This window comes from Podarcis liolepis, assembly GCF_965112155.1.
Source record: "Podarcis liolepis genome assembly, chromosome: 18".
NCBI lineage: Eukaryota > Metazoa > Chordata > Lepidosauria > Squamata > Lacertidae > Podarcis > Podarcis liolepis.
Genome location: NC_139572.1, coordinates 5,849,211 through 5,861,358, shown reverse-complemented (window position 1 = coordinate 5,861,358; position 12,148 = coordinate 5,849,211). Strand labels below are relative to the sequence as shown.

The 12,148-nt window shown below is 49.0% G+C and overlaps 1 protein-coding gene across 2 annotated transcripts in view; it reads left to right on the top strand.

The window, feature by feature from the left end:
• Positions 1–12,148, top strand: part of SH3GL1 (SH3 domain containing GRB2 like 1, endophilin A2) — a 57,248-nt gene that overhangs the window by 38,406 nt on the left and 6,694 nt on the right. For both annotated transcript variants that reach the window (XM_083484068.1, XM_083484067.1), the window contains exons 4-8: positions 2,519–2,662; positions 4,019–4,152; positions 6,185–6,343; positions 7,906–8,009; positions 9,187–9,311. In XM_083484068.1, the coding sequence (XP_083340194.1) occupies positions 2,519–2,662; positions 4,019–4,152; positions 6,185–6,343; positions 7,906–8,009; positions 9,187–9,311 (666 nt within the window). The remainder of the gene's footprint in view (positions 1–2,518; positions 2,663–4,018; positions 4,153–6,184; positions 6,344–7,905; positions 8,010–9,186; positions 9,312–12,148) is intronic.

The window sequence follows — 12,148 nt, the reverse complement described above, 5'->3', positions numbered from 1 at the left end:
GTTGTTCAACTTTTTTAGGGGAGGTTGTCAAAAATAGCTCACCCGCAGAAGCTGCCAATCGCCCACCCAACTGCCAGCCAATCAACACCACCCGCAGGGCCCTAGTCTTTTGTGGCCTTCTTCTCCTGAATATGTCCCGCGAGGCAGCGGAGGTTTAGGATCAGAGTTTTCCTTTTCCTAGATGTGCACTAAATGTCTTACTGCATTCAATGAAGTTCGCTGGAGTTCACCTTTTACTGGAGGATTATGATTAGCATCGTGTCTGATCACCATCAGTTTTTAAAATTTTAAAACAAACTTTAAGCTGAGCTGACAGCAAGCAGACTTCTGTTCTCAAATTTTATGGGGCTTAAAAATATTATTCATTCTCTACCTTCTTGGCCCCTAAACAGTTTCCGGGATGAGCCGATGTGCTCATTAGACCTGACACCCAGCCAAACCCGAGGATATCATTCTTTTGCTAATAAAGAGTTAACTCCCAACTTTGAATTGCTCTTTGACATAGGGTTGAGGGCTTGAACCTGTGTCTTTCTGCACCATGCAGGGCAGATATTCTGCCACTGAGCTGTAGGCCGTCTCCCCAAAATAAAGCCTTTGTAGTTCCAAATGAGCGCATGATTTCGGGAACATCGGAAGATGCTTGAGAACTGAGTCGAGACCACTGGCCTGTCCAGCCCAATATCGCCTGTGCTGACCGTGGCATTCCAAGGTTTCAGGAAGAGAAGGGGTCTTCCCCACCCCCCGTTTGCTGACCTGTCCCTTTGAGCTGAAGGTGGCTTTCGGTGCGCACTGTGTTTTCTGCTGCTGAGCCAGCCGGCAAGGCGGTCCGTGCGGCCTGCTCCCGATTCTTGGCATTTGGGTTGCATTCCAGCAGGCTTCCCGTAACCACTTCTGCAAAGAGGACCCCAGGGATTAATTTGGATCTTTGCCAGAAGATCAGGGAGTCCGTAGCTTTCGCGCACACACACCCCTCTCACTTCTGGCAAGTTCCGGGCTGGACTATTTTCTGCCTGCGATCCTGGAAAAACGACCATTACCTGATATTTCGGGGTCGTTCTAAGACAATAGTTTTTTTTTTCTTGGCCGCCAAGGCTGCCTCGCCTGTTTCCCTCCCCTGCTTAATTATTGGCAATCGCCTTGACTCGTTGGCAAGACGGTCTGATGGAAACTCTCGTGTGGCTGCCGTCCCTTATTTTGGGGGGGGGGGACTCCCTTATCCCAGCGCCATGTCCCGCTGCTGTTCCTTATTGATGATGTCCCTTAAATTTCCCAGGTTTCAAAGGAAGCAGCTCCTCTCCCTCCCTCCCTGCCAGCCAGGGAGGAGGGAGGCTCCAACTGTGTTGCTTGGCTGCCCGGCCTGGCCCCCTCCAGCCTCCTTTCACCAGCCTTGGCCCCCGGGAGCCCCTCCCCGCCGGGACTGGCGGAAGCCTCGGGCCCTTCCGCCACCATCCTCCTCGCGGCCGCCGAACTGAGTGTCTCTGCCAGGGGCCTCCCCTCTGCCCACCGCCGCTGCTCCCGCTAAGCCGTACTGCGGCTGCGCCACCGAAGGACTCGAATGAGATGGGCAGTCTGGCGCGGCCTATGAATTGCTTGAGAGGAGAGCAAGGGCAACCATAGAGAAAGAAGTTCAGAGAGAGGAGGCGGAGGCGTGGGCAGGTGTTCCAAGGGCTACAAGGGAAGGACCGCAAGCGCTTCTCCCAGAGATTTGTAGTGGTAGACTAGCATAGCTGGTCTGATCTGCGGGTTTACTTTGGGCGCTATTCCCCCCCCCTTCCTCCCGCCCCACCTGATGGAACTGAGAGCTGCAGATGGAGCACGAGAGAAAAGATACAGAACTGCAGCAGCATCTTCGTAGCTTGGACTTAGTTTTGCGCGAAAAGTGGTTGCTGCTTGTAGTTATTCACCGTATTTTTCACTCTATAGGACGCACTTTTCCCCCTCCAAAAATTAAGGGGAAATGGGTGTGCGTCCTATGGCGCGAATGCAGGCTCCTTGGCTTCAGTGATAGCAACGCGAAGCGCAGAGGGAGCGCTCCCTCCGCGCTCCGGAGGCTACGTGTTGCTTTCGCTGAAGCCTGGAGAGCGAGACTCTCCTGGCTTCAGCAGAGAGGGAGAGCTGCGCAGCGCCCCTTCAGCGAAGCGGGAGGAGAAATGGAAGGGGCTCCGTTTTTCCTGCCGTTCTGCTGAAGGGGCGCTGAGCAGAGAGGAGGAGATTTTTTTTTACCTTGTTCTCCCCCTCTAAAACAAGGTGCGTCCTATGGTCGGGTGCGTCCATTTTTCGCTCCATACGGTAATTGCAGTGTTTCATCTGCTGGTGTCTAGAGCAACAACCTCTGGAAACGAAGGGCTAAAAACCGGCGCTGCTCTCCCAAATTATCTGGTCCCTTTTCACTTCGTATTTCAGCTGGTTGACTAAAATCCCTTATTTTGGCTGCTAATTCCTTATTTTCGAGGCTGCTGGTCCCTTATTTTCAAATCTGCAAGTTGACAGCTATGCCGCTGTCTCTTTTCTACGCCAGCGTCCCGGGCCAAGCTGACCATGCTGAACACCGTGTCCAAAATCCGAGGGCAAGTGAAGAATCCGGGCTACCCGCAGTCGGAAGGCCTTCTAGGAGAGACCATGATCCGTTACGGCAAGGAGCTGGGCGAAGACTCCAATTTCGGTGAGGGCGCCCTACCCATATATTATTATTATCATTAGGTTGCTTGGTTGGCATCCGCCTGTGTCTCAGGTGACAATGGAAGAGGGTACTTTAACCATTGGAGAGTTACGGCGCCTCCTGTGGCCATAGAGACCAATACAGGAGAGACATGTTTTGTTGCAGCAGGGACAGAGAGAGGCATCCCCTGTCTGGGAACTTCCCCATGCACAGCAGGCACTATGTCACTGAACGGTGGCCTGTCCAGTCTCACCCTTGTGGGTTTTGCACAGCCTTGCCAAAGCTGTCTTGCTTTCTTGCTTTCCTTTTATTTCTTTTATCTTTAAAAGATATTTTGTTTCTTTAGAATAGTTTTTATTTGATTTTACAAATTCCTTCGCACTCCTGATCACACAAAAAAATAAAAATAAAATTGCACAAGATTCTTTTGAATCTCAAAACGTCCCTCCTCCCCTCTGTGGGTTCTTTAAGTAACTTTTATAACTGTGTATTATGAGTCCTTCTTATTTACAGGGATGCAAATGAATGAATGGGACGCGGGTGGCGCTGTGGGTTAAACCACAGAGCCTAGGACTTGCTGATCAGAAGGTCGGCGGTTCAAAAACGGGTGAGCTCCCGTTGCTCGGTCCCTGCTCCTGCCCACTTAGCATTTCGAAAGCACGCCAGTGCAAGTATATAAATAGGTACTGCTCCAGCGGGAAGGTAAACGGCGTTTCCGTGCGCTGCTCTGGTTCGCCAGAAGCGGCTTAGTCATGCTGGCCACATGACCCGGAAGCTGTACGCCGGCTCCCTTGGCCAATAAAGCGAGATGAGTGCCGCAACCCCAGAGTCGGCCACGACTGGACCTAATGGTCAGGGGTCCCTTTACCTTTACCTTATTGTATCCAAGTCTATGTATCATTGCAAGAGTTATTTAAAACCTGCCACAGAGTGGTCTTTCAGATACGATATAAATTTGTCCCGTTCTCTTGATCCTCCTGATTTCATCGTAGCGTACATAAACAATCTTTTCCGTTCCTTCGGTATACTTTCCTTTTAACCAGCTATCTTGTCTCTCCCAGTGCCAGTGTGGTGTAGTGGTTAAGAGCGGTTGTCTCGTAATCTGGTGAACCGGGTTCGCGTCTCCACTCCTCCACATGCAGCTGCTGGGTGACCTTGGGCCAGTCACACTTCTCTGAAGTCTCTCAGCCCCACTCACCTCACAGAGTGTTTGTTGTGGGGGAGGAAGGGAAAGGAGAATGTTAGCCACTTTGAGACTCCTTCGGGTAGTGATAAAGCGAGATATCAAATCCAAACTCTTCTTCTTCCCTTCATCCCCGCTCTCCCGGCGGTGCTGTTTCCCTTTCGCCCCGCACGAAGGCGACGCGCTGCTCGACGCTGGCGAGTCCATGAAGCGCTTGGCCGAGGTGAAGGACTCTCTGGACATCGAGGTCAAGCAGAACTTCATCGACCCCCTTCAGAACTTGTGCGACAAGGACTTGAAAGAGATCCAGGTAACGGCGATTGCACTTGATAGGATAAGAACGTAGGCAGCTGCCTTGTCGTCGGGGTCCATGCTGAGGAGCAGGAGGACAGTATAGATTTGGAGCAGTGGTTTGCAGAGGGGCATAGCTCAGAAGACAGAAGTTGGGAAGAACTGGGGGGTGAACAGCTTGGAGGAGAAGAACTGGGAGAAAGAGTTTTTTTAAAAAAATAATACCATATTTTTTGCTCTATAAGACTCACTTTTTCCCCTCCTAAAAAGTAAGGGGAAATGTGTGTGCATCTTATGGAGCGAATGCAGGCTGCGCAGCTATCCCAGAAGCCAGAACAGCAAGAGGGATCGCTGCTTTCACTGCGCAGCAGTCCCTCTTGATCATCTGGCTTCTGAGATTCAGAATTTCTTTTCTTGATTTCCTCCTCCAAAAACTAGGTGCGTCTTGTGGTCTGGTGCGTCTTATAGAGCGAAAAATACGGTATCTGCTCTCCTTGGGCTGAGCAGGTAGACGTTTTCCATAGAAAGTGAGACTGTTAACTCTCTCTCTCCCAGTTAAGATTTCAAGGGGTCAAATAAAATAATGGATGTACCGTGCTATATTAAAGCAAAAAAACTTGTTTTCATGAATTGGAAGAGATTCCATTGAGCACATGGATTGATAATATAGATGGATTAGCTACATATGAGTCATTTCATACCCAAACGGGGATTTTGAACCTTGGGTCTCAAGTCCTAGGGTGGAACTCAACCTCGCGCTGATATGATTGTTCTGTCAGCGAAATAGTTATCATAATAATTTATTGCTTGTACCACGCCCATCTGACTGGCTTGCTCCAGCCACTCCAACAGAATATAAAAGAGCACACGATAACGCCAATCATCAAAGCTGCCTTTCGATGTCTTCTAAAAGTCAGATAGTTGTTTATTTCCTTGACATCTGATGGGAGGGCGTTCCACAGGGCAGGCGCCACCACCAAGAAGGCCCTCTGCCTGGTTCCCTGTAACGTCACATCTCGCAAGGAGGGAACCGCCAGAAGGCCCTCGGCGCTGGACCTCAGTGTCCGGGCAGAACAATGGGGGTGGAGACGCTCCTTCAGGTCTACAGGACCCAGGCCATTTAGGGTTTTAAAGCTCAGCACCAGCAATTTAAATTGTGCTCGGAAACATCCTGGGAGCCAGTGTAGATCTTTTAGGGCCAGTGTTCCTGCTTGCTTGACGGAACAATCTCTCCTCTCCTCCCCATTGCTGGGAGTTCTCCCAACCCTCCGGGATTTGGGAGAGGCATGGGGGACGCAGGTGAAATGGAGGGGGGGACCCCTGTTGTGGTGTTGGGAGTTTTGCACTGGCTTCTGCTAGCACACTGAATCTGGCCCCTAGTCCCTTGACCACTTTGCTTGGCGCCGGAAGTGCCTCTTGGATGAGTCGTTATTCGTGGTTTGCACACGTCCTGCAAGGTTGCTAACGTGCTTCCGGATCGGGGCGAGGTTCAAGACCCCAAACCTTGCTGTTACAGTCACACCTCATGTTGCGTTTGCTTCAGGTTGAGCGTTTTCAGGTTGCGTCCCGCGGCGACCCGGAAGTACAGTGGTACCTCAGGTTACATACGCTTCAGGTTACATACGCTTCAGGTTACAGACTCCGCTAACCCAGAAATAGCGCTTCAGGTTAAGAACTTTGCTTCAGGATGAAAACAGAAATCATGCTCCAGCGGCGTGACAGCAGCAGGAGGCCCCATCAGCTAAAGTGGTGCTTCAGGTTAAGAACAGTTTCAGGTTAAGTACGGACCTCCGGAACGAATTAAGTACTTAACCTGAGGTACCACTGTACCGGAAAGAGTTACTTCCGGGTTTCACCGCTCATGCAGACGCTCAAAATGACATCATGCGCAGAAGCGGCAAATCGCGACCCGCACAGACACGGGTTGCATTCTGCTCATGTTGCGAACGGGGCTCTGGAACGGATCCCGTTCGCAACCAGAGGTACCACTGTATTTGTGCTTTTATGGGGAGGAATTCACTCCCCCCCCCCTCGACTTCTCCTCTCTGCAGCACCATCTGAAGAAGCTGGAAGGCCGGCGCTTAGACTTTGACTACAAAAAGAAGCGACAGGGGAAGATCCCGGATGAGGAGCTGCGGCAAGCGCTGGAGAAGTTCGAGGAGTCGAAGGAAGTGGCAGAGACGAGCATGCACAACCTTCTGGAGACGGACGTGAGTATGGTTTGGACCCAGGCTCCCTCCGGACCTCCGGAACCCACGCCCCTCTTCTCTGCAAGTTAGGTTGCATACTGATCCAATCGTGGGCGCCTCTGCCAAAAGCCAGGCTTTCTTTTTAAAAACAACAACAATAATAATTTATTTATACCCCGCACTCCCCAGCCAAAGTCTGGCTCAGAGCGGCTAACGACAGCAAAATAATACAACATTCTAAAACCATTTCATTATAATTGTAATTATAGTTATAATTGTTTCATAACATGGCTTTGACCTTAGGATTCTGACCCGGCACTGGATACTGCAGTAAAGATTTTTGTAAGGCTAGGAAATATTTGCAGTTTATTGGGGTAACTTGTAATGAATTTGAATTCCACTTCAATTGTAATAGTCGCTGATATGGAAGACTAGCTATAGTACATGAGAGCTATATTGAAGCATGGGAAATTGAGGAATTTCTATGTAGCAAACCTAAAATTTCTACAAGGGGCCAGGTTATCCCATTTGATGCTGTTTCATTAACACTTATTAATACTGTACTGTAATGACAAATTACTAATAACAAGGTGAGCTGTCTCTTTACATACCTTTCTAAAACTAATAAAAATATTCTTAACCACTGAAGACTATACACTATTCCATATATTGTCCTCTGGTACAATCTCTGCAGTGGAAAATATTTATTAAATGGAATAAACAGAGTAATTCATTATAAAACAAAACGTTGAACATTTGAAATACTTTATTGTCACTTGTACAACTTGTATACAGTGGTGCCCCGCAAGACGAATACCTCGCAAGACGAAAAACTCGCTAGACGAAAGGCTTTTGCGTTTTTTGAGCTGCTTCGCAAGACGAATTTCCCTATGGGCTTGCTTCGCAAGACGAAAACGTCTTGCAAGTTTGTTTCCTTTTTCTTAACACCGTTAATACAGTTGCGACTTGACTTCGAGGAGCAACTCATAGAACGCGGTGTGGTAGCCTTTTTTGAGGTTTTTGGTGATTTTTGAAGCTTTTCCAAAACTTTTCCGACACCGTGCTTCGCAAGACGAAAAATTCACTAGACGGAAAAACTTGCGGAACGAATTAATTTCGTCTTGCGAGGCGCCACTGTACAGCGAGATTACACCAGAACACCCCCCCTCAGCTCTCTTAGTCTTAATTCCCCTTGTTTACTGACGCGCACCCACCAAACCCGAAAGTCAGTTGCCCTGCTGTTATCTTTACATTCAGCAGCCTAACAGCCCACGGACAGAAGAAGAAGAGTTTGGATTTGATATCCCGCCTTTCACTCCCTTTAAGGAGTCTCAAAGCGGCTAACATTCTCCTTTTCCTTCCTCCCCCACAACAAACACTCTGTGGAGCAAGTGGGGCTGAGAGACTTCAGAGAAGTGTGACTGGCCCGAGGTCACCCAGCAGCTGCAGGTGGAGGAGCGGGGAAGCGAACCCGGTTCCCCAGATTACGAGACTACCGCTCTTAACCACTACACCACACTGGCTGTAGCTGTTCTTTACCCTGTTGGTGCGACTAACCAGCCTCTTCTTCCGTTTTACTGCAGATTGAGCAAGTCAGCCAGCTGTCCGCGCTTGTAGACGCCCAGCTGGATTATCACAGGCAAGCGGTGCAAATCCTCGATGAGCTCGCAGACAAACTGAAACGCAGGTAAACACTACTGTGGGTGGTCCGGTTCCCCCCATAAAAAAACACACACGCACAAATCACTCGTTTTGCTGCAGAATGCACAATTCGGCGTGCAGTCCACCGCTGTGGAACTGTAATAATAATAATAATAATAGTAATAATAAATTTTTATTTATATCCTGCCCTCCCCAGCCAAAGCCGGGCTCAGGGCAGCTAACAACAATAAAATAATAATACATTCGTGTCCGCCTCTTCGTGACCCCCTGGACCAGAGCACGCCAGGCACTCCTGTCTTCCACTGCCTCCCACAGTTTGGTCAAACTCATGTTGGCAGCTTCGAGAACACTATCCAACCATCTCGTCCTCTGTCGTCCCCTTCTCCTTGTGCCCTCCATCTTTCCCAACATCAGGGTCTTTTCCAGGGAGTCTTCTCTTCTCATGAGGTGGCCAAAGTCTTGGAGCCTCAGCTTCAGGATCTGCCCTTCCAGTGAGCACTCAGGGCTGATTTCCTTCAGAATGGAGAGGTTTGATCTGCTTGCAGTCCTTGGGACTCTAAAGAGTCTCCTCCAGCACCATAAGTCAAAAGCATCCATTCTTCAGCGATCAGCCTTCTTGATGGTCCAGCTCTCACTTCCATACATCACTACTGGGAAAACCAGAGCTTTTACTATACGGACCTTTGTTGGCAATAAATAAATAGAAATGAATAAAACCACCTCCCATTGACCAGCTGTATATTTCCTTGACTTTACTCTTTTAAAACGTGCGTTTAAACGTGGTATTGGCTGTTGGTCGTGTTTATTATAATCATTTGGTTTTTAAAAATAATAATCAAGTGAGTATTTTTTTTAAAAAAAATGGGGTGGGGGCAGTCTTTTTCGTCGATTGCAATACCTTGCAGTACCTTGGTTTTCAAACAGCTTTGTTCTCGAGCATTTTGGCTCCCAAACACCGTAAACCCAGAATTGAATGTTCCGGTTTGCGAACTATTTTTGGAAGCCGAACATCTGACGGGGCTTCCGATTGGCTGCAAGAGCTTCTTGCAGCGAATCAGAAGCTGCGCTTTGGTTTCCGGACATTTTGGAAGTTGAACGGACTTCCGGAACGGATTCCGTTCGACTTCCAAGGTACGACTGTATTTGAAACTTGCTTTAATCTCGCTCCTCATAACAAATCTTCTTCTTCCTCCTGTGCCCAGAGTGAGGGACACTTCCTCGCGCCCCAAGCGAGAATACAAGCCGAAACCGAGGGAGTCCTACGAGTTTGGAGAGAGCGACCAATCCAATGGCGGCTTTTCCTGCAACCCCGCCCCCAAAGTCTCAGGTAAGGGCGGGGCCAAAGTAGCCGTCTCTGTTTTTTGCCAAAAAAGCTCAACAGCCGGATTTTCACTTTCTGAACTCTGGCAACCCTGTTTAAGTACACAATGGGTTGTATTCCACTCTAAAGTCTGAGTTTTCTGCTGCGCAAACATCTCGCCTGAGGGGCTGGAGAGTAGATTTGAACGGGACACATGGGGGTGAGATCAATTCTCCAGCGGTTGCAGTGTCAAGGTGCTTGGATTGTGATTCCTGAATTGCAGAAGGGGGGGTTAGACTGGATGACCCTTTGAGACCCCTTCCAACTCCGTAATGAATGAGCTAGCCCTCCCATCAGCCCCGGCCACTATGGCCCAGCATAGCCAAGGCTGACGCAAGTCGTTGACCGACCGGCATTTGGAATGAGCTAGTTCCAAAATTTTCGCAGTTCAGAAAAGCCTCCTACTTGCGCCTAACGAACAGTTCCCAGAATTGCTGGATGGTGTGTGAACTAGGTTCACCTTGGGGGTCGAACTTTGAACAGTTTCTAGTTCACACCTTCAAGTTCATTCTCTTACACGTTGTTGTTGCTTGTTAAGACCCTTTGGGCCTTGGAAGGTTAAAGGTCATCACTGGGGGCAGAGGGAAATAAATTAAACCGTGTGTGTGTGTGTGTTTTAAAATGTTTTCTTAAGTCTTCTAAAGTGCTGTATTTTTCCGTGTATAAGACGCCCCCGTGTATAAGATGCCCCCTACTTTTGGGGGCCCCAAATTTAGAAAATGGGCATATGCACTGGGCATATCCCCCAGATTTTTAACCTTATTTCAAAGTTTAAAAAACCCTAGTCTTATACACAGAAAAGTACAGTTACAGATAGGTAGCCGTGTTGGTCTGCCATAGTCAAAATAAAAAAATTTCCTTCCAGTAGCACCTTAAAGACCAACTAAGTTAGTTCTTGGTATGAGCTTTCGTGTGCATGCTTTCGTGTATCTGAAGAAGTGTGCATGCACACGAAAGCTCATACCAAGAACTAACTTAGTTGGTCTTTAAGGTGCTACTGGAAGGAAAAAATTTTATTTTGACAGAAAAGTACAGTATACTTTATATTTCAACACAGCAGCTTGTAACATTCTGAATGCTCGGGGGCAGGGTGTGTGGTTTGTGCAGGATTATTTTGATGGCATAATAATAATAATAATAATAATAATTTATTATTTATACCCCACCCATCTGGCTGAGCCTCCCCAGCCACTCTGGGTGGCTTCCAATCGAGTGTTAAAGACAATACAACATTAAATATTAAAAACTTCCCTGAACAGGGCTGCCTTAAGATGTCTTCTGAATGTCAGGTAGTTGTTTATCTCTTTGACATCTGATGGGAAGGCGTTCCACAGGGCGTGCGCCACCACTGAGAAGGCCCTCTGCCTGGTTCCCTGTAACTTTGCTTCTCGCAGGGAGGGAACCGCCAGAAGGCCCTCGGCGCTGGACCTCAGTGTCCGGGCAGAACGATGGGGGTGGAGATGCTCCTTCAGGTATACTGGGCCGAGGCCATTTAGGGCTTTCAAGGTCAGCGCCAACACTTTGAATTGTTCTCGGAAACGTACTGGGAGCCAATGCAGATCTCTCAGGGCCGGTGTTATGTGGTCCTGGCAGCCGCTCCCAGTCACCAGTCTGGCTGCCGCATTCTGGATTAATTACAGTTTCCGGGTCACCTTCAAAGGTAGCCCCACGTAGAGCGCATTGCAGTAGTCTAAGCGAGAGATAACCAGAGCATGCACCACTCAGGCAAGACACTAAGGTGTTCTTCTTCTTCTGCCATATTGCTATTTTTCCTGTTTTATTTTTTAAAAAATGTATTATCAGAAGTAGAGGCAAACAAAAAGTAACGTCTCCCCAGAGCTACTAAACAGGGGCTGTGTCCCCCCCCAAAAAAATAAAAAGAGCAGACAACGTGGAAAAATAAAAAAGCTGTGAAACGCACCACAAAAAAGCCAAATTTGGCGGCAGCAGACGGCACTACGGATTGCGCCAGGGTTCAAAAAGGGCCGCCTCGTGAATGTTGCCCTGGCTTTGAATGGCCGCAAAAAGTGCCTGGTTCCCGTGACCGGGGAGAGCTTCCCCTTCGGGGCTGCCCTGGGTGAACTGGAACAATGAGAGGCAGGAGAGAGAAAGGTGACTTGCCCCCTGCGGCATGTATAATAATAATAATAATAATAATAATTTATTATTTGTACCCCGCCCATCTGGCTGGGTTTCCCCAGCCACTCTGGGTGGCTTCCACAAAGACCAAAAATACACTTCTGATGTCACACATTAAAAACTTCCCTGAACAGGGCTGCCTTCTGAATGTCAGGTCGTTGTTTATCTCTTTGACATCTGGTGGGAGGGCGTTCCATAGGGCGGGTGCCGCTGCCAAGAAGGCCCTCTGCCTGGTTCCCTGTAACCTCACTTCTTGCAATGAGGGAACCGCCAGAAGGCCCTCGGAGCTGAACCTCAGTGAATGATGGGGGTGGAGACGCTCCTTCAGGTCTACTGGGCCCAGGATGTTTAGGGCTTTAAAGGTCAGCACCAACACTTTGAATTGTGCTCGGAAACGTACTGGCAGCCAATGTAGGTCTTTCAAGACCGGTGTTATGTGGTCTCGGCGGCCGCCCCCAGTCCCCAGTCTAGCTGCCGCATTCTGGATTAGTTGTAGTTTCCGTATCAGGATGCGTGCAAGGGTTCCCCCTCTCTCTGCATCGTGTCCTCAGCTTGGGGGGGGGTGGCAAAAGCAAGTCGCACGACCCCTAACCTCTCGCTTCCATGGCTGCCCGTAGCTGACCCACGCGCCTCCTCACTAACAGACCTTCCACCGCCCTGCAACA